Below are 22,818 nucleotides of genomic sequence, written 5' to 3'. Positions count from 1 at the left end.
TTCTTTAGCCTTTCATAAGATTTTCTCAGGAACCACAGGTCGATATGTCCGAGTGGTTAAGGAGACAGACTTGAAATCTGTTGGGCTTCGCCCGCGCAGGTTCGAACCCTGCTGTCGACGAAACTAATATTGCTGCCATGAATTATTTTTAATTTTCTTTACCCTGACGTACGATTTTCCCAGCAACCAAACAAAAAGGATGATCTCCTGATTTATGTGGTACTGAATATTTGTGACGGTGGACCATGATGGATGTATTTCTTATCGCGTTTGTGTTGCGCTAACTGGACAGGGAATTTTGCTGTTAGTTAATTTTTTAATCTATGGATTATTTTTTTCTTCATATAATTTGAAATATAGGTTTATTTTCATGGAGATCATATTCAAAGGAAAATTACAGTTTATAGTGTCGTGTTTGCAGGCAGATCTATTGTTTTGAGTGTAAAGTGTAAACCATTTGTGATGGTTTTTGAGATTTTCATACCTTAATGAAATTGACGAAGAAGCCTCTGGTAAAGCGAAAACTACTAAAGAATATATGGCATGTTATGTATAAGCTATGGATGAGGCAATCAAATGGGTGTTTGGACACCTGTGGTTTATGGTTTAGTATGCATCTGTATGGATGAATGCTAGCTCAAATTGTTTATTTGCCCTTTTTGCTTGCATAAATTGACTTGTCTTGCTGCCAGGACGCCTATATGTAATGATTGATGACACTTGATCAAAGTATTTGACCTTGTTTGATCTGGATTCAAGGGGCATGACTTATTGGTCATAGCCTCCTTGACCTATCCCTCCATTCCGGTACTCCATGGCTGAGACCTGTGTCCAATGGGAAGTAATAACTTGTCACAAATTCTTTGGATTCAATACTTCTCATTGCCTTCTATTTTGTCAACTGCAACAGGTTCAACAGATAGTATGTGTGCGGTTCAGAGTCATAACCTTGATCATGAAATGATTGTGTACATAAAGGTTTTGAGTGTTTTTCTCTAACAAGCCTATTTGTATTATTCCTCATTTTTTAGACTATCGAAGGAGCAAGGACAATGTAAGTAGAAGTTAGGTTCTTTTGGGCTGGTCTCCAGTCCAATAATAAGGGCTGGATTAGTACAGTGGTTTTCAAAAAAACTCTGCACCCGGAGTCCATCTCTGAAGGAATTGTGAGAGAGGGCATGTCCAATGTTTTGTCCCCTCGACCCAATGGTGGATTGGACACTCAACATGCGGAATTAGTACAACTTCCCAGCAAAGAGGCCTGGTTTCATTTGGTTTGCGTCTTTCTGTGCAATTATAACTATTTTCCTCTTTGTCACGCTTTTTGTTGGTATAAATCATGGATGTTTCATTTGTTGCTGACACCCCAAGAAGGCTTTTGCTTTTTGTGTGACTTATTCTGGTTGATAGATATGAATCATTCAAGAACTCGGCGAAGGAGCCTTGTTTTGACTGTCAGGATATAAATCAGTGGGTTGAACTTTAGCTGTTTTTATGGCTATAGGTTGAAGGTGGGGATTTTTCTGAAAAAAGTAGACAATCAAATCAAATCCTAGGTTGCATGTTTTGCTTTAAATCATGGTAAGAAGCCACTAAGTGGACTCTTTATGTAATCCAGGTGAACATATCATAATCCACAATGGTTAGCTGGAATCAAAAGGCTTTATGACAGTGGCGTGAATGTGTAGATCTTAGAAAAGCCAAAACCAGAATTCTGATCTCACAAGCAACCCCAAATTGATTCTTTTTTCAGGATTCATAGTCCCACCCACCTCACTTGCTCTGGCTGATCATTCACTGGTCATGCATGTGACTTCTTTGTGAAATGTGAATCCGAATAGCTTGATTCTCCAACCTTTGCTTTTCCTAGTCATTAGTGCTTTGTCTTCTTCCCCAAACCTCCACCACTTTATAAACACCCTTCTACCTCTATGCTAGCCATTGCTAATCAGTGATAGAAATAAGGAGGATGTCGGATTGGGGAGCTGTGTTTGTGTCAGTCATGTTGTTCATACTATTGATGCCAGGACTGCTGATTCAGATACCAGGCCGTGGCCGATTCATTGAGTTCACCAACTTTCAAACAAGTGGAGTGTCCATACTGGTTCATTCCCTCATCTACTTCACTCTCATCTGCATCTTCTTGTTAGCAATTGGTGTGCACATGTACATTGGTTAACAACCTTCATAACCCATCACTGTTGGTGGATTGAATTCATTTGGATTGTTCAACATTGATGTTCTCTGTATTAATAATTTTTCTGCATTGGCCTTAGTTCTATCAGTAATACACATTTGATTAATATATCAGTCAAACTCTTGATCCTTTGTTGGGTTCAACAGGGTTTAGTCTTAGGAAAGGCATTTTCTTAATCAGTGTTGTGTTACATATGTTGCCGTTCCTTAGTTATTATGATTACTTTTTTTTTTGTGATGGTCAACTGTTATCGTGAATGAACCTGTCTTTAATCACCATTGTTGTTATGAAATTTGGTTTATTTTGATATCGTATTAACTATATTCAGAGAATTGTTTGAGACCCAGTTTCTACTTCATTACCATAAATCTAATTTGATCTCAATTCGAGGAAATAAAAGAAGCTGGAGTGACCGGCTAATAAGCGCGTTGCATAAATGATATAACAAGAAACGATCTTATGTCATTACTAAAATTATCATTTTATTACTGACAACTCTAGAATGTCTACATTCATGTAATGTAAGTAATTTATTAGATGAACATTGACTAGGGCTCCATGGACTCAGACAGGGATGGCTGGCGTGTTTGGATGCTTAGGGGGGAAGAATGCAATGAAAGCCATAGATATGTAGCTTTCTTCCTCATGTTTGTGTGATGTCACTAGTTGAACTCTCTCATAAACTATTGTAACAGTGAACAGGCCATTCCTTAGGTTATTCCAATTGATATTTGAATTCATCCAGTTTTCCATTAGTTCACTGGACTCTATGGCATGTTTATACTATGAGCTACATGCTAGCATAGTTCACCAGCATGAATTAAGTGCTGCTTAGAGGTGGATGGTAAAAGCTAGAAGGAGGATCAAATGTGTATACATATGCTAACAGCACTTGATGCCTGTTAGGTTGGGTGAACAATTTCGCTGAGAATCTGGGACTGAATTTAGGATTCCTCTGTGTACACCATAAAAAAACCGCTAATAATTCAAAACACGACCGGTTAACATTATTTTTATTCTGATAGGAACATCAATAGCAGTATCAAGATCAGAGTAATGAATGTTCTACTGTAGAAAATTATTGATTGCAGCACCATTCTGAAACCTGGAAGTGTCACTTATGTGATTTATGAGTCTTCAAATGTGTGTTTATGTTTGCGATTCATGAGTTAATCACTGGTGTGCTTACCTGCTATTTCTTTGGGAAAGTCATGCCAGTGTGCTTACTTTCATGCTATCCTGCTTAAAACAAATGGATCACAAGCAGACTTTCCTATTTTCTACATTAATTAAAGAGATGACTAACACCCTTTCCATTTGTGACATAGAAGATTATATTTTCCATCATTTAGCTATGTGGGATGACATTCTTTATAACATCTTCATTAATCCTCTGCTTTCTTGACAATCAAAATTATTGTATAGAAAGAAACACAACTATGTTTATTAAGGCACTTGCTTGACCATAAGCTACAAGTATGAATATTCCTTCATTACCAGGAATACATCACTGATCAATAAGCAAATAAAAGACTAAAAACTCCAAAATTCAGTCCCAGAGGAGCTGAAGCCTGAGTCCTGAGGCTTGAGGCTGTGCTTTCAAAAAAGCTTCCAGTGATGTCTCCATACCTCCTAGGCATAGAGGTGAACATTAAGAATAATGAAGAATAAAATGAGAAGCAAACCGTAGATAACTGCATGAACGAATACAGCGGCTATATTAGTTTTCATGCCCATAAAATCAGCAGGTCGCTCCCTCCCAGGAATTTGAAAGATCAATCCCGGAGACAGAAATGCAAACAGGGCCGAAGCTATTAGCAGAGCTGCCCAATCCCTCATCCTAAGCTTGACCAAGTGCTCCAACTTTGTCTATGCGGCAAAGGAAGAGGTGGAAGAAGTATCAAGCAAGCATATAAAAAAGCCTTCGGATGCCGTACTATGCCTGCAGCTACTTCAGAGAGGGAATGGAATCCCATAAAGTATGGGATATGGGAAATCAATACAAATCTTTTTTCTCTTTTGTGTTTTTGTTATCGCTTTGTTGGTAGGGGTCAGCATAATTTGAAGTAGATGGTGAAAAGCCCACAAGCGCTAGCCAGCTAACTCTCCAAGCATTATGTGTATGGTAATCAATTGCGGTCCTTCTAGTTGCTTGGGAGTTGGTGTCCAGTGCTTACCAGCGTCCATCAATTATAATTAAGCCGGACCTTCGCCCCATCTTTGGGCTTCTTTCAAAAGTTAATAATAAAAAAGAGGATGGGAGGCGTTGGGTCAAACAAAAAGCTTGACGGTCCGGTCCAGCTGTGCTTGGATATAAAATCAAATGGCAGAGATAAAGGATGGGCGCTATTATTTAGTCGATTTTGAATTTGGGACCCAGTTTTGAGATCGATTGGACTGGGATGTTCCTTTCCTAAACCGTCCGGTAAGCTTCGCATTTAGTGTAGCGAGCCAAGCAGTTTTCATTCATTAAAGTCAAGAGTGAGAAATTTCATATTATGTTATATTATATATTTATATTTTTACGATTTTTTTAATGCAAAATTATTCTATATATTCTTCCCAAACAAAAAAAAAAACTTTAATTCAATGATAACATTTCGCTAGACAAAACCCAGAGACAAAGATGGGTATTTATTCTGTGGAAGGGCCAATCGGTTCAAAAGAACAATGGCGTAGTCGTAATAATTAACTCCTGAAGGGCTATATTAATAAAGGTGTATTAGCGTTGGAGAGGCCACTTGTTGCTTCTTGTGCTTACGAAAACTGTGGGTGGTAGTTAAACGCCAGTGTCACATTCGAGGGCTTAAGTTTCTAATCTCAAAAAGGAGCGTCGCCTCGAAGCTACTGCTACTACTTAGGCTGGGACTGAGATACAAAGGGAGCCAAAGCAGATCGGCGATATATTTGAAATGGCGGACTGGGCGCCAGTATTAGTCGGCGTGGTGCTGTTTGTCCTGCTGTCGCCAGGACTACTGTTCCAGTTACCGGGACACTACCGACATGTGGATTTCGGAGGCATGAAGACCAACGGCAAGTCAATCGCCGTTCACACTCTCATCTTCGTCGCCATATTTGCAGTCCTCATCATGGCTCTTCATCTCCACATCTACACCGGCTGAACTGCCCCTCCTCCATTTGTTAGGGTTTCTCTAGATCTGCGATTATCTTCTATTCTCTCTCTTATCTTTTTTTGTCCTAGGCTTTTGATTTTGTTTTTAGGTTTTCGCTTTGATGTAGCTGGTGATGTTTTGTTATCAAATATACGGATCGCAGATCTCTTCCTTTGAAATGTCGATTTTGAGTCTTCGATTGCTGAGCTTGGAGCGTGAGCTGGTGGTGAAGGCTATCCACTGATCCGCTGAGGAGGTAGATCGGAGATGTGATGCCGGGGAATTGGATTACCCGACAAAACAAGGTGGCGAGATCTGAGTAGTCAGGAAAAGTGCAGTGCAGTTCAGTGCAGCGTAGCTTTTGCAATTGAATAGATTCCATCAACTCATCCTTGGTTGTCTTTTCTTCTTTAAAATGCTTTGACAAATTGCCTGATCTTTTTTGTAAAACTTTACTAAAAGCAGCAGGACAATCCCCATATCAATCTAAGAGTATGTTTGAAACTGATTTGAGAAAGGCTAAAAATGCCTCTTAAAATCATTATCAAACAGGTTTATGGAAAAAATATGTAAAGATCAAAATTGTTATGACTTAATTATACAAATGATGCATGTGAAACCATCTAAAGTTCTTGTTGATAGAATTCTTAAGAAAGAAGAATCTGAAGAGAAGATAGTGGAAAAGGTTATTGGAAGATTGACTGAAAGACTCTGCTCTGCACTCTGTTTTGTTTTCTCTATTGTATTTCTGCAGCTTAAGTATTGTTACAATCTGTTAAGCATGAGCTGTCAAGACTAATCCAAAACTAATTCTTAACTGATCCTAACTAATCTACTCTAACATCCCCCCTCAAACTTAGGGTAGAAAGGTTTTCTATCCTGAGTTTGTGTCTGAATTCAATAAATTGAGTTGAGGAAACTGTCTTTGTCAATACATCTGCAAGTTGATCAGCTGAGGGGACATGGCGAACCTCTACCTCCTTCCGAATGACTTTTTCACGAACAAAATAGAGATCAAGCTCTATGTGCTTTGTTCTTGCATGAAGAACAGGATTTGCAGACAGCAAAACCGTGCTAAGGTTATCACACCAAACCAAAGGAGGCTTAGCTAGGGGAAGTTGCAACTCACTCAACAATGACCTTAACCATGTGATTTCAGCTACCAAACCTGCAAGACTTCGATATTCAATTTCAATGCTAGACCTTGAAACAATATGTTGTTTCTTGGATTGCCAAGATATCAAATTTGGTCCCAAAAATACACAATGGCCTGAGGTTGAGCGTCTATCATCCAAATCAGATGCCCAATCAGCATCACAAAATCCAATTAAATCAAGGTTGGATGATTTCTTCAAATGCAAACCATGCTGCAAAGTGCCTTGTAAATATCTCAAGATTCGTTTCACAACCTTCCAATGCTCCTCTGTAGGATTCTGCATAAATTGACATACTTTGTTCACACTGAAGGAGAGCTCCGGCCTTGTGATGGTCACATACTGAAGAGCTCCTACTGTACTCCGATAACCATGTAAATCCTCCACAGGATCACCATCTCCAACTCTCAATTTTAGACCAGTGGGCAGGGGAGTTCTTGCAGGTTTGCAATGCACCATTTTTGTCTTTTGGAGCAAGTCTCGAATATATTTAGTCTGGGACAAATGTAGTCCATTATTGGTATGAGAAACTTGTATTCCTAGGAAATAATGTACTTCCCCAAGGTCTTTCAAGGAAAATTCTGAGTTCAATTGAGCTATTAGGGAAGTAATTGCAGCTGTGTCACTACCAATGACCAAAATGTCATCAACGTAGACCAAGACATAGGTAATATGATTAGGAGTGAACCTTAAGAATAGTGACTGGTCAGACTTGGCGGATACAAATCCAAAACTCAATAATGCTCGATGAAGTTTCTCAAACCAGGCTCGTGGGGCTTGTTTCAAACCATATAAGGCCTTATGAAGTCTACAAACCAAATTAGGATTTTGCTCATCAATAAACCCTTGTGGTTGTTGCATGAACACCTCTTCTTGCAAATCTCCATTGAGGAACGCATTATTTACATCCAGTTGCTTGATTGCCCAATTTCTTGAGAGAGCAATGGTGAAGACAACTCTTACTGTAGAAGGCTTAACGACTGGACTAAAGGTCTCAGTGAAATCAAAGCCAGCTTGTTGGTGAAAGCCTTTGGCAACCAATCGTGCTTTATACTTCTGAACAGTGCCATCTGGATTTTCTTTAGTTTTGTAAACCCATTTGCAACCTATAGCCTGTCTACCAGCAGGTAAAGGAACTAGTGACCAGGTGTTGTTTCTTTGTAATGCATCATACTCAGCCACCATAGCCTTTTTCCACTCATCTTGTTGAAGGGCAGCTGAAACACTTGAAGGTTCTCTTATTGCAGCAATAAAAATTTTGGGTTTAACAATTCCACTCTTTGCTCTAGTAATCATTGGATGAGTATTATCAGCATCCTTGGCAATTGTCCTAGTCACACTTGCATCTGCAATGGAAGAGACAACATGCTGTACAGGAGTAGCAACTGGATTAGAAACAACTTGTGCAGGTGTTAGAGTAGTATCAGCACTATTAGGTGCATGTGGGTGAGTGGAAACAATATTATCCATTTCACTTATTGGCCTAGCTGAAGAAATGGGAGAAGTAGGAGTTGGCAGCATTGTTGGAGACAATACTGGAGGAGAGGCTGAAGGAGACAAATGAGAAGTAGAAGGGGAAACAGTGGAAAGTAAACAAGATGAAACTTGAATAGTTTTAGAATAAGGGAAGGAGGTTTCATTAAAAATGACATCATGACTAATATAGACTCGACCATTAGAAGACATACATTTGTAACCCTTGTGTTTTAGACTATAGCCAAGAAAAGTGCATTCTTCACTCCTATATTGAAGTTTATGGGTGTTATAGGGACGTAAGTTGGGAAAACAGGAGCAGCCAAAAACTTTGAGGAAAGAATAGTCAGGTATGGACTTGAACAAGACTTCAATGGGACATTTGTGATGAAGTATTGCAGTGGGAAGCCTATTTGATAGGTAAACAACAGTCCTAAATGATTCATCCCAAAATTTAAGGGGAAGAGAAGCTGTATGGAGAAGAGTTAAACCATGTTCAACTATGGTCCTATGCTTCCGTTCAGCAACACCATTTTGTTGTTGAGTGTGTGGACAAGAAACACGATGTACAATGCCATTTTCAGCAAGATAAGATTGAAAAGCACGAAATTCACCTCCCCAGTCAGTTTGCAAGGACTTGATTTTTAAATCAAATTGCAATTCCACCTGAGTTTTGAAGTTAACAAAGGTTTTGATAGCTTCAGATTTATTTCTGAGTAAAAATATCCAAGAAAATCGTGAAAAGGCATCCACAAAGTGAATATAATACCTATATCCACTATTAGATAATACCAGGGTTGGACCCCATAAATCTAAATGAATTAACTCAAGGGGTTTGGTATAAGTTGTATGAGACAAAGAGAAAGGAAACCTATGTATTTTACCCAAGCAACAAGAAGAACAGAAGTTGGAGTCCATTTTATTTATATGGGCAACATTACATTTGGACAGAACATTTTTAATTGTTGCAGCCGAAGGATGCCCCAACCTTTTATGCCACAAATCAAAGGTAGATGACAAAGAAGTTGTACAAACTTTGGAAGAAAAGGAACTAGCAACAACAGAAGGAGACTTCGATAAGCTTTGAGTTGGTCTGAGAGCAAGATGTGAGGAGTCAAAAGCATACAATCCATCTCTAACCTTCCCAACCATTAGAACAGCTTGGGTTACCTGATCCTTGACAAAACAGGAATCAGAATGAAATTCAAAAAATACTTTATTATCCTTTGCAAATTTGGAAACTGACAAGAGATTTTTGGTAATGGAAGGTACATGAAGTAAGTGATTAAGTAAAAGAGGTTTAGATGAAAAAGGAGATAAGAATTCAGATTGACCAATATGCTTAATGGACAAACCTGTTCCATTCCCAACATGAACCTGATTTTGCCCAGCAAACTCAGCACTTTTCATCAGATTTTCAGGATTAGGTGTCACATGGTTTGAAGCTCCAGAGTCCGGATACCAATTGTCATCACTAAAGACTTCAGAAGTTGGGATAACACCATTTACTTGGGGTGAAAAGCTGTAATAAGCCCGAGGAGAAGAGTTCCTGCTTGACAGATTCTGTGGTACCTGGAAAGTATGGTCAAACCTGTAATAGCACTGTGCTACTACATGACCTATTTTACCACACAGTTGGCATGCTGGTTTCTCATTCTGATTATCAGAGTTCCAAGGAGGTCTTGCTTGAAAACTACCTTTGTTTCCTCTACCACGAAAACCACCTCTATTGCTTCTTCCATTGTAATTCCAATTGAATCCACGACCACCATAGAAGCCACCTCTACGACCAAAGTCTCCACCTCGTCCAAAACCACCATTGTAACCTGAATGACTACCTTGAGAGTTAGCAGCATAATAATCCTGCTTAAAACGATTCCCTTTTTCTACAGCGTTAGAGCTTGCAACATGAGCAGAAGGAGAGGAGTCAAGAGAATTGTTGTTCTTCTCAACTCTAGATTCATGAGCCATCAAGAGAGCTTCAATTTCTTCAACTGAAAAATCATCATTCCTCAAAATGACTGAGGTAACGAAAGACTCATAATCATTGGGCAAACCATCAAGAATTGATTCAACATGATCTTTGGTTGACAAAGAAACACCAACAGATGCAAGTGAATCAACACAAACCTTGATCTTCGCAAGATATTCATCAATTGTTGAACCTCCCTTCTTGGTATGCTGAAGTTGAGTCTTGAACTGTTTCGCCTTGGCTCGAGTCTGAGACGCAAAGTATTGCTCTAATCGTCCCCAAAGAAGAAAGGATGTATCATAGCCAACTAACCGAGGAAATATTGACTCAGAAACAGATGAGAGAAGCCAAGAGAGCAGTAGTTGATCCTGTTGTTCCCACTCGAGGAATTCCTTAGTTGCTTTTCCAGATCTCGCATCTTCTCTGGTGAGAAATTGAACTGTACTTCATCATCACTAAACACAAATTTCTGTAGCCCATAGCCTCGAATCGCAGAGACGATTTGTTGTTTCCAGATCAAGAAATTCTTGTTATCAAGCTTCACGGACAGTGAGTGATTGAAGTTAATTGGAACAAAACGAGTGGAAGACAAAGCATTAGGGTTAGGGTTCGCTATTGCAGGACTGATATTGGCCTCCATTGAAGAAGACTCATAGCTCTGATACCATGATAGAATTCTTAAGAAAGAAGAATATGAAGAGAAGATAGTGGAAAAGGTTATTGGAAGATTGACTGAAAGACTCTGCTCTGCACTCTGTTTTCTCTATTGTATTTCTGCAGCTTAAGTATTGTTACAATCTGTTACAATCTGTTAAGCATGAGCTGTCAAGACTAATCCAAAACTAATTCTTAACTGATCCTAACTAATCTACTCTAACACTTGTTAAGAATGTATCCATTCATATATCAGAATATCAAGTAGATGATTATATATATATATATATATTCACGTTAATCTCTATAAGCCGACAATGAGGATTAGAAGCTTAAAGGGCAAGAAGTGGGAGTTGGTGAATGAGGCCCAATAAACAAGTGACATTTTTCGAATATTCTCCTTCCATCCATTTGAACAAATTTCAAATCAAACTTCATTTATAAGATTTGGTGTTTTGAAACTTAAAAGCCAATTTAATTATTAATGACTTAGTTAAATGTCCGTTTGGACCCATCCCATCCCTAAAATTTGCAAATATTATCTTTCTGAATTAAACCCATTTTTAATATTTCTTTAATTTTTCAAATCAAATAAAACTTTATGGATAAGACTTTTCGGTTTTCAAATATAATTTGAAACTCAAAAATCGATCTAATTAATAGAATTTAACAATTTTGTAAGTTTCCATTTGTACATATTATACTTTTTTATGCCTATTTTTAAAATTAGAAAATAATAATAACTTTTATATAACATACAGGAAATCTTAAAAATTTATATTGAGAAAGTAATAATTTTTCAAACTATTTAAAAAAAATAAAAATCAAGATGTGTACAATTTTTTACCACCTTAAACTTCAAAATTTTTAAAAATGATTTTTAAAGAAATACAATACACCTATAGTTTTTGCCGGAAGATGTTTTTCTTTTATGTTGTAGTATTAGATGTTTTGCTTTTACATAAAATAATAATAATAATAATAATAATAATAAATTAATTTAAAACATTAAGTTTCTCCTTGTACAAAACTAAAATTTTCCTACGTTTTTCACTACGAATGAATTCTAAATCAATGTTAGATTTATCAAGGGGTTTAGTAATTTTTACTAATAATTTAAAACTTAAATCAATACTTATTATTTAGTGATTTAAGTTAACTTTAAGTTAAATTATTTTTAAGTTATTGACTTAAAAACTTATTATTTATATTTTTACTTTAAAATATTAGAATGATTTGATAAAATTAACTTACAATTTATACTAAATTATCAAATTGACATATTTATTTTTGTTAATTTTAACTAATATTTATCTTTATTGATATTAACTCATATTTATTTTTTTAATTTTAAATAATAAATTTATTTATAGAACATTCATATTTAAAGTATTGTAGATAAATAAAATAATTATTATAAAAAATGAATCATGAATGTGAAATTATAATTTTAAAATATAGCAAGTACAGTAAAAATAATTTGAAATCAAGAATAAGCAGGTATTTGGTAAGTCGAATTAATGACTTAAATTAAGTTATTTAAAAAATTAAGCATGTTTGATAAAATAACTTAATATTACAACTTAAACTTATTTTTATAACTTTAAGTATTAAGTCAAAATAGTTAACTTATTTTTAATTTCAAATCATTTTCGGTTCATTTGCCCACACTAGTGACAGTACATTTTAGGATCATGACTCCACATTCATGACTCATTTTTAATAATAAATATTTTATAGTTATTTTATGCATCTACAATACTTAAAAATAATAAACATTTTTAATAATAAATGTTTTATAAATAAATCTATTACTTAAAACTAATGAAAAATAAATGTAAGTTAAAAAATAAATATTGGCTAAAATTAATGAGAGTAAATGCATCAATTTGATGATTTAGAGTAAATTTTAAATTAATTTTACCAAACAACCTTAATAAAAAAACATAAGTAATACATTTTAACTTGATAACTTAAAAATAAATTAACTTAAAATCAATTAAGTTACTAAGTAATACGTATTAAATTTTACCAAACAAACATCAAGTTAACTATTTTGATTTAAAACTTAAAGTTAAAAATAACTTTATATTGTAATATTAAATTATTTCACTAAATATGATTAATCTACTTAATAACTTAAGTTAAGGTCTTAAATCATCTTAACTCGTAAAGTTAATTTACCAAACACCCATGCATATATGTGTTAATTAATACAATAAAATATATGAATGAAAATTATTTTAAAAATAACTCTATTATTTTTCTTATGCATTGAACTATATTTTTTCAAAATTTCTCTCTCATTAAACAAATGCAATCTAAATCAATCCAAACTTAATGCATTGTAATTATTAGTAAATTTATTAATTTTTTTTTATAAAAAAACTCAAAAAATAATTCAATCATTACCAAAAATTTACGTACTAAATTGATCCAAATGATTATGTTGTTTTTTTTTGTTCTATAAACCTAACTATATATTTATATTTTTTTATAGGATTAATTGATTAAAAAGAATAAAAAGATATCAAAATTTGTAAAACTAATCTCACTCATTTTTAAACTCAAAGAATAACCTATTTTTAATATAAATATCATTCAACGTTTTCATTCATTTTACATGGGTTTTAAAAGGAAAAATTATTTTTTATTAGAAAAAAAATGAGGATATTCTTACCTAAAATGGGTAAAAAAAATTTGGTAAAAAAAAGTGAAAGGTTAGATTTGTAATTTCATGCTTCTTTTATTCCTTTTAATCGGCTATTTTTTTTAAGCCCTTTTTTAAGGTCCAAACCCACTTACACACCTATTTCATCAGATTGAATCCCCACCGTCGATCTCATCTTCCAAGTTTCTGAAACCCTTAAAGACCCCAAAAAAACCGATTAAAAAAAAACCGTACACCACCCCGGTCCTCCCCTCACTCTGTCTCTCTCTCTCTCCCCTGCTCTTTCTTCCTTCTTCTCTCTCATAGCCACTCCACGCCTCACCGCCTTCCTCTCACCTACTGCCGCCATCGCGACGGTCACCTCTTCATTCACGGCGCCACTGCCGCCGGCCCATTTCCTTCATTCAACCACCACCGCACTACTTTCCGGCAAAGCCTCTTCACGGATAGTCATCATGTCGCCACAGCGGTGCCGGTCCCTCGCCCAGTGCCCACCCACTGCCACCTCCATCTTCGCCACCGTGGCAGCCTCCAGCCACGTCACCACTGCCTTGTTCTTCATCATAGGAAGAAATATTTGGGCAAGTCTTGACAGAATTGGGTAAGTTCTCGTTTTAATCTCTACAGTAGCGTTTTGTTTTTTGTGGGCTTTTGTATATTGGGTTTGGGCGGGCTTGGGTTCCAATCTGGGGCCTTGAGGCTCTTGGCACCGGTTTGGGCTTGGCTTATTACTGATAGATTTTAATATTAAAATTTGCTTTGGACTTTTGGACTTAAAAATCATGGGTTTATTTGATTTGGGCTCTAATTATTTAGATTTTGGACTTCTTTCGGGCCAAATCTTTGAAGTCTCTCCAATGGATAGGAGAGAGCAATCAGCAGAGAATTTGGAGTGGCTCGGAAGAGTCTAGACCAAGATTCTCAACGGTTGACGGAGAAGACCATGAAGTGAGTATATGAAAAAGGGCATAGTTGAGATGTCAGGAGAAAGAGAAGGATATTCGGGAGAATAGGTGAGAGAGGTATAGTATCTCTACCTTTTCTCATTTGTGTTTGTATTGTAATAAATAAATCAGAAAGTGTTCTATAGAGATGTGGGATTTGCATGATCTAATTTGTGAGAATGAGATTTGCATGATTTAATTTGAATGAATTAAATTAGAATTTCTTTGCTGATTTCGTTGTATATTAATAAAATCAGATAATTATCTTATAAATTTATTTTGTATAGGCTAACATCTAGAGAAAAATCAGAAAATCATTTTATATATTAATTTTCCCAGATTATAAAAATTAAATCAAATTTTGGATCATATATTAGCTTCTTCTTTTCTTTTTCTTTATTTTTTATTTTTTTTTATTTTTATTTATACTGATATTAATAGAATTAAAGAAAATTATTTCATAAATTAATTTTATAAAGTGAATTAAATAAGATTTTTTTTCATTATTATTATTGACTTCGTTCTATATTAAAATTAATACAATAAGAAAAATTAGTTTATTCATTAATTTTGTAGGGTTATACCATTTAAATCATTTTTTTGTTATTGTTATTGATATTGTTATTGTTATTATTATTGTTATTATTATTATTATTATTATTATTATTACTATTATTTATTGTTATTGTTATTATTATTATTAAATCATTTAAATCACTTTTTTGTTATTGTTGTTATTGAAAAGGTGAATCTCAATAATGGACTACACCTAGAGGGAGGTGAATAAGTGTTGTAGAACAATCCAAGGACTATCTCAATGTCAAGAAACTTTTCTTCCAACAACTTTTTAACAAAGCATAACATCCACAAACAAGAATGTATGTATCAACATTCTCCCAAACAATTTATAAATGCAAAACACATGCAAATGCTTCAATACTCCTTAAAAATAAATCAAAAGAACAATCATCTCCTCAACTCATATCAATTGACTCCATGATATCATTAAACAAAATGAACAGAAAAATTATTAAGGATATTCCATGGATCATCACACTTATATCACCTCATATTTCTTCCATTCAACATGTATGCCCAAATAATTAATGATATCAAACACAGAAAATAATTCAAAGTGTAGAGTGAGAGAAAAAGACAATGAATACCGGATTTTTAACGTGGAAAACCTCCGAAGAGATTAAAAACCACGAGCCTATCATTGATTGAAAAACTCCACTATGAAGAATAAAAAGTGAGTACAAGGTTTTACCTAACTCAAGCCAACCAATCCTTCCTGGACTACTTGACTAGTACCTTCATTTTCAGCTTCTTACCTTCTTCTTCCGAAGCACACTTGGAGTTCACACCACGCTCAATTCGGCCTCTTCTTGAATCCACACAAGAAGCAAATGGGTTTTTGCACAAACCCAAATAGAATAAGAGATTGAGATATGAATGAAAGGATGAATCAACCCATTAATTGCTCAAGAAAATCCATTAAAAACTAGTTTGGAAAACATTAAGAGAAATGGATTTTCTTTGCAATAAAAAACCCTAAATTAGGAAAACAAGATGAGAAAATGAAGAACACATGGAGTGACTGCTCTCTCCACGTTTTCTGCAGTCACTCTACAGAAAAATGAGAGAAGATTGTTTTTTAAAGCGTAAAAAGAAGCCTTTAATCTAATGGTTGAGATTTGATAAAAAAAAAATTAGTTGGATCGATCCACCCTTGCACCTGGATCGATCCAGAAACAGGGGAATAAAAGTCTTGCATCAAAAACCATTTCTCCTAACTTTCTAACACATTTAAAGATTAAAAACCGGGTTAATTCACATTCAATCACCACACACTCGACTACATACCTCGGCCTCTTAGCAAAATCTTAGTCTTCAAAGTCAAGTAGTCCGAAGAGGAATTGGGAAGCCGAGTTAGGGGACACTTAGGAATTTTGTCTGGAATTGTCAACCTAGCTAAACACTCACAGTTATTATTATTATTGTTATTATGGATTTCTTTGCATAAAAAAATTTGTAAATTAATTTTGTATTAATGATTTTTTTTTTAAATTTAACTGTAAGGTTGTGTAAAATAAATAATTTTTTATTTGTTTTTTAATTTATTTTATTTTATTGTTTTGGTCTACTTATTTTTTGTGTAATGCTTATAAAATCGGGAATTTATTTAATTAATCAATTTTGCAAATTTTTTTTAGCTTAAATCAAATTTTAATTTGTAAACCGATATTAATCAAATCAAAACCTTAATTTAAATTGAATTGTATAAAATTAGGCCCCAAATCAGAATTTTAAAAACAATAATAAAAAAAAAAGAATAAGTTTTTCAAAAGTCCTACTGTCGTTGGCTAATAGGCAAGAATAATGAACAAATGATGAACACTCCACTAATGAACAACTATTGTCTAACCCAGATGATGCCTATAGGGGCACCTTCGCTTCAACAATCTCCGATGGTGGTTTTTATGGCATGATTCCATCCCGTTTTCTATGTTAGCATTTTTTTTTCTGAAGTGGCCGACGTGCCATTTAAGTTTTATATTTTAATAAATCAATAATATTTATTGAAATTCTATTGATCAATTTTGAGAAAAATCTTGATACTGCCTACTATGATGGAAAGTGGGATAATGTGTCTGGAACTGGTTTTCTCTCTACCCAGAAAAGAGGTATCGGTTTTTCTCTCCTTCAGACAAGTGTCCGTCAAGCTTAAGGGCTTAAGAGGGGCTTAAGAGGGGAGAAGCACGGTTAGCTCCTTCTATATTATATTTTTTCTTTCATATATTCTCATGGATCAAGGTACGTTTTCTCTTAATTTTCTGTTGTGAAAATCATATTGTTCTGTGATCTTTGGTATTAAGATTTATGTCAAAGCTGAGAGTTTTTATTTTTTTGCATGATGAGAATTTAATAAATTATTAACATTCGGTATGAGAGCCCTGGTTTAAGAACTTATGATTTTTTTTAAAGATTATTATTATTATTATTATGATTTTTTTAATATAAATAAAAATTTCTTTCTGTTTTATTTTTTTATTAAATAAAATAAATTTTAAACTAAATATTTCAAATGAACTCTTAAACCACATTCACTCTTTGTAAGTCATTAATTGGGTATATTTCTTTTTTAAATAATGTTAATATGGACATGTGGTTAGTTAGTATGCTTAGTTTGATGTGTTTAGCATATTAAAAAATACCAAATATGTCTGGTTGGTATCACCTAAAGGAGAGCTTCAATATGCATATTAATGTTTAATGAATTTTGTTTGAATTTGAATTATGTGTTTAAGTTTATAACTCAAAGCATCAATGCGTGAGCATTCTACATTTATTGCAGTATCGGTATTTGTTTCTCTTCATTCGCAAGCTTTGTCTATTGTAATGTTTAATAAACTTAATTTTCTTGATTGGTGTGAACAAGTCCAGTTTCACTTGGTGTTTTGGATCTTGATTGGACACTCCAAATTGAGAGTCCAGTTGTTATTATTGATTTTAGTAGCGATAACAGAGGTCTTTCCATAAAGCTTGGGAAATATCAAACAAACTAAGCCTAGTGTTCATGCAAATGATTGTAGTAAACAACATAAGTCCACAATTCCTAGAACTGAAAGTGCTAAGGAATATATGAAGTTTGTGGAAGAACACTCTCAGTTTGGTGCTGCTAGTAAGTCACTTACTAGGACATTAATGAGTACTTTGACCATCATTAAGTTTGATGGTTCATGCACCATGCTTCGGCATATCATTGAGATGATAAACATTAACAAAAAAAACTAAGGTCCATGTGATTGGAAGTAAGAATTCCCTTGTGCAGTTCTTCATTAACTCCTTGCCTGTTGAATATGGTCCCTTCCAAATAATTACAACACTATTAGGGATAAGTGAAATGCGAATGAGTTGCAAAGTATGCTTATTCAGGAGGAACCAATACTTAAGAAGCAAGAAATTCACTCAATTGGTCTCATGGGTCAGCAAGGAGTTGAAAATAAACTTGAAAAGAAGAATGGAAAGGGCAAAGAAGGAGCGTCAAAGATAAAAGTGCAATTTGTTGATATCTTAGATCTAAGTATTAGAAGCAATACCATTTTTTTTTTTTAAATTGATTTTTTAGGGTTAAAGATCTAAACATCAAAACCTTAAATTCCAAGTGTTGAAGATGACGTTGAAGTTGTTGGAAATCTCGTAAACCCAATGATCTTCCACATGATGACTCAACCTTGTTCTTGGCACACTTTCAATAGGGAGGAAAGGAGGGTGAAGGTTATGACTCTCTATCTCTCTCCATGGTGGAAGACAAAAATTATAAAAACCCTTAACCCTTAGGGGGTATTTATAAGGTTCCTAATTGGACTTAAGTGATTTGAGTTCACATGGGCCTAAGTCACTTAATCTAGTTCAAATTGGGTCCTAATTGATTAATTAATCCAATAGGGTATACTAATTAATTAATTAATTGTCCTAATCCAAAGATCTTGTTCATTTACCTTTGTGCAATCTTGCGTAATTACCAAAACGCCCTTATGTACAAAATTGAACCTAGAGCCAATTCGTCACTCATAACCCGTGCCAACAAAGTATATGTGCTAGAGCGGGACCACTAGGACCTATAGGAGTACTGACTCCCGATGTTCATGGATCAAGGTATGTATTCTCTCGATGTTCTATTGTGAAAATCATATTGTTCTAAGATCTTCGAGTATTATGATTTATGCAAAAGCTAGAGTTTTTATTATTTTGCATTATAAGAATTTAATAAATTGCTAACATTATAAAGCTTAAAAGCTCAAAAGGGTAATAGTTCAATACTCGTGTAAAACAATGGACTAAAATATGACATTTCCTTTGTCAATTTTATGTATCAGAAGGGGTGAAATTGGGTGGATGCAATTTTTTAAGAATAAATCAACAAAAAATCGTTGATCTATCAAAACAAGTAACACATAATGCGTCACGTCTCATTTTCATGATTTTATTTATTTATTTATTTATTAATCGAGGAACCTTTCATAGCAAAACCCTTAGGACTCTCCATAGGGACCCAAACTTCGGAGTGCTGATTGCCCCACAACAACCCATACCGGGTAAATTCAAGGTATCATCAATGACAAGATTCGAACTAGAATTCGTGATATATCAAGCGTTAAGTAAAAAAAGTTAAATTATACCGTCCCTAAAGTGACATATCTCTAGAAAGAGATATCAAGCAATAAATTAAAATGTGAAATCATACCATTTTCAATAAATAGGTATGTAAATGATTCATTTTCTCTTACGAATTATTTATAATAAAATATTGATTACACTTGAAAATGCCTTATTCATTTTTTATAAAGTACAAAATCAAAACCTTTAAAAATAATTTAAATTATTAATACTTATGTATCAATGATAATATTGAGATGATCAAATATAAAGATAAAAATAATATCTAAGTGGTTAAAAGTACACAAAATTGTAATTATTTTTAGATATATATAGATATATATATAATTAAATTTTATAAGCTTTTATATATTTTTTTTCCATGAGTGCATATGAAAACACATTTTTCCCTTTTTGTTTGTTTGTTTGTGTTTTTGTTTTGTTTTTTGTTTTTGTTTTGTTGTTTTGCTTTTTCTTGTGATCTAGGTGTAATTATAGGTAGCAATCCATCTGGTAATTCTTTTCATTACCTCTTAACCTCTTAAGGGCGTTGGATGTTGTTGGATTTCTTTCCAATGAAGTAATCTATCTAATGGCCTATATTTTTTCTCATTTTGTTTAGGTTTCATGTGTTTTTGCCTCATCCATATTTTTATCCAAATTTCTGTCTTATATGTACATAAAAACCGGTTGCACTACCATACTTGTTTTTGGCACGTGGTGCTGGCAACGAGACTTAACCCTTAAGTCACAGATGAGCCTCCTCCCAAAATGCGGCTTTTATAATGGGCCACGCTGCCCAATGGAAGGCTGCTTCCGTCTTTCAAATATGAAAGAAGAAAAAGGAAAGTTCAGTGACTCTTAAGGCTCTCTGGTTTCCCAAGCCAAACTTTACAAAGTATCCTCTTTAAATGCTAGGCAGAGACGTATGTGTAGGGCTGGTATTTTTTACAGAGGATTCAGAATCCTGTATTAAGATTCAATCCACCGGACATGGTCCTAAAAGATGTAGGCTCTTAATTTGTCGCAGGGCATAACATACTAAAATGAATAGATCCAATTTTTTTATAAATCCAACGAAGTTCAAGGCTTCTTTTTAATACAATTGATCGCGAAGATAGATTACTTTCTTTCTTGTCAACCAAACAAATGATACAACCATTCCCGGAAGGAAATTAAAAGGAAAACAAACTTCAAAGGGAAAAGAAAAACAGAGAGATAAAGCAAGAAGCTAGACTTGAAGGTGAAAAACAAAAAACAAAAACAACACCAGTCATGGAATTAGTCGGCATGTATGTGAATACCGACAGCAATGAGCAAGATGGTGAGAATACAGAAGTAGATGATAGCGTGAACCAGAATGGCAATCCCACTGGTACACATGTTCCCAAACTCCACCACCCTTGTCCTTGCCGGTAGCTGGAACAGCAGCCCTGGTGACAACAGAATGAATAGAACCACAGAAACAACCACTGGTCCCCAATCAGCGCCCATCTCTCTCTCTTAAGCAATTGGGTATAATTCAAGCGGAGGATGAGAACCCGATATCTGATATCTGATTTTGCGTTTAGGTGGGAAAAGGAGAACCTCCCTCCCAAATTTGTAGGGGAATGGGTGGGACTAATTTTCTTGGTGAAGAAGGAGATGAACGATGCCAAACTTCGGGACAAAGAAGACAGTAGATTTGAAGGAGAGGAAAGGTATGTTACGTAGTGGATTTGCTTTATGGATATGAAAAGCAGCACCTTTTTTTTACATTAGCTTAATAATTGTTCACTTGAAGGGTTCTTTTTCCTTTGCTTTGGAGATTGACGAAGGTGGGCAGGTCCCTTAAAATAATTTACAAAATGGAGAAATGGAAAAAGCAAGTTCATGTGTGTAAAGGTGTTGCTCATGCCAGGTGGTTTTGGAATGCTTTCTTGTATGGCTTGCCTCTTCCATGATAAGCTTATTAAAGGTGTGCATTAATGGATGTGGACTCCTGTGACTAATGCGTTGAGGTACCATGGCTTAAAGAACTTAGCATTGATCTTCATAACAAGTAAATTTTGCTCAAAAAATAAACCATGCAAAGAACCTCTACATTCCAAATGGACAAAATTTGAACTACGTGAACTTAAAGCCTAAGACAGGTAGCCGTTTACAATCTTCCACGTAAATGTTGATAGGTAACGAAAATGGCGGGTTGACGATAGTAATTTCAAGAGGGATTGGCTCGAAGTGTAGATCTGGCCCACAAAAAGACCTTGCAAAGCCCAGGCCCAGTCCTGACTGGATTGGTCTACCCAAAATCCAACCAGGATTCTGGACCCGGTTTGGAAGGTGCCTTGAGCCGTCCAAAAAGGGATGATGCCACGTTTGCCGCCCGGCATGGGTAGCTGTCGAAGAGGCGTCGAATCCAATGCCACGCCCTCCTCGCCGGTTCTCTGACTTTTCTTCAGCCTCCCGGCTTCTCTTTGTCTCATTCTCTCTCAATTATGTATCTTCCCGTTTCTTTAACTCTGTTTCTCGGTGGTTTTGTTTGTTTCTCCAGTTCTCTCTACCGCATGACCGCAACGACTATAAATCCGAGCGTTATCATCCTATCTATCTTTTACAGTTTAGTATAGTTATATACTCTGGATTTTGGTAGATAGAGGGAGAGATGGCGGACTGGGGACCGGTGGTGATAGCGGTGGTACTGTTCGTGCTGTTGACGCCAGGGCTGTTGTTCCAGTTGCCTGGAAACAACCGTGTGGTAGAGTTCGGCAACATGCAGACTAGCCGCATCTCTATCTTAGTCCACACCATTATCTACTTCGGCCTTATCACCATTTTCCTCATCGCCATTGGTGTTCACATCTATACCGGCTGATAATAGCCACCCATGCCCACGCCACTCCTACTGGTTTCCTTGCCCTTTCTCTGGTTAGCCTTTGGTGGAAAACCCTTTTTGAAGGCAAGGTGCTCCACTCATTTTGATTCATCCACAATTCACTTCCTGGGATTGGAAACCGGCCTATAAAGAATCGTCGTTACCATACAATCGTTATTCCTTCTAAATTTCTTATTTGATTTCAACTATTGCCTCCTTATTTTTGTACTTGCAATTTATTATTAACCTGTGAAGCTTCCTGCTACTTGCTCCATGAAAGCTACTGGTTGCGTAGACAAACCCAATTTCTGATTCTAACGGCAACTTAATCAGAAGAATCACCCATTTAAAATGGCAACACAAAAGCCTTTCAAAATATTAACTTGAACATTCTAGGCTTCTGCAACCATTTCATCCTCAAAATAGATCTTTGTGCGCATCTCAATACCTGTTTTAAAGGCAAGAAGAGAAATATGCGGCCGATGATTTTTAAGCACTGACCATTTTTCCATACCAACATTGAATTTAGCATCCCTGGCCAGGAGTATAACTAGCATGCGGGCAGAGTCTATTAATTCTAATTTTCTTAGCTAATGTCAAGAAATCACCTCTTTCTTCAATCA

At 35.2% G+C, this 22,818-nt stretch overlaps 1 protein-coding gene, 1 long non-coding RNA gene and 1 other non-coding gene across 4 annotated transcripts; all 3 read left to right on the top strand.

Moving 5' to 3' along the window:
* Nucleotides 1–38: 38 nt before the first annotated feature.
* TRNAS-UGA (transfer RNA serine (anticodon UGA)) lies at nt 39–120 on the top strand. The gene has a single exon. It is a non-coding gene; the product is annotated as a tRNA-Ser (tRNA).
* Nucleotides 121–1,893: 1,773 nt separating this feature from the next.
* On the top strand, nt 1,894–5,489 carry LOC100261671 (hypothetical protein). Its single transcript, XM_002270806.4, has 2 exons — nt 1,894–2,168; nt 5,096–5,489. The coding sequence occupies exons 1-2, from the start codon at nt 1,970–1,972 to the stop codon at nt 5,317–5,319; spliced, it is 423 nt and encodes a 140-aa protein (XP_002270842.1). The 5' UTR covers nt 1,894–1,969; the 3' UTR covers nt 5,320–5,489.
* A 7,914-nt stretch (nt 5,490–13,403) lies between these two features.
* Nucleotides 13,404–22,469, top strand: LOC104881648 (uncharacterized). Of its 2 annotated transcripts, XR_009467569.1 has the most exons (4): nt 13,404–13,835; nt 14,051–14,256; nt 16,859–21,341; nt 21,510–22,469. It is a non-coding gene; the product is annotated as an uncharacterized LOC104881648 (long non-coding RNA). The 2 variants fall into 2 exon arrangements; XR_787606.3 differs by having other exon boundaries at nt 13,423–13,835; nt 16,859–22,469.
* The last annotated feature ends 349 nt before the right edge of the window (nt 22,470–22,818 follow it).

Source organism: Vitis vinifera, chromosome 14, assembly GCF_030704535.1.
Source record: "Vitis vinifera cultivar Pinot Noir 40024 chromosome 14, ASM3070453v1".
NCBI lineage: Eukaryota > Viridiplantae > Streptophyta > Magnoliopsida > Vitales > Vitaceae > Vitis > Vitis vinifera.
This window is presented reverse-complemented; position numbering and strand designations above follow the sequence as displayed.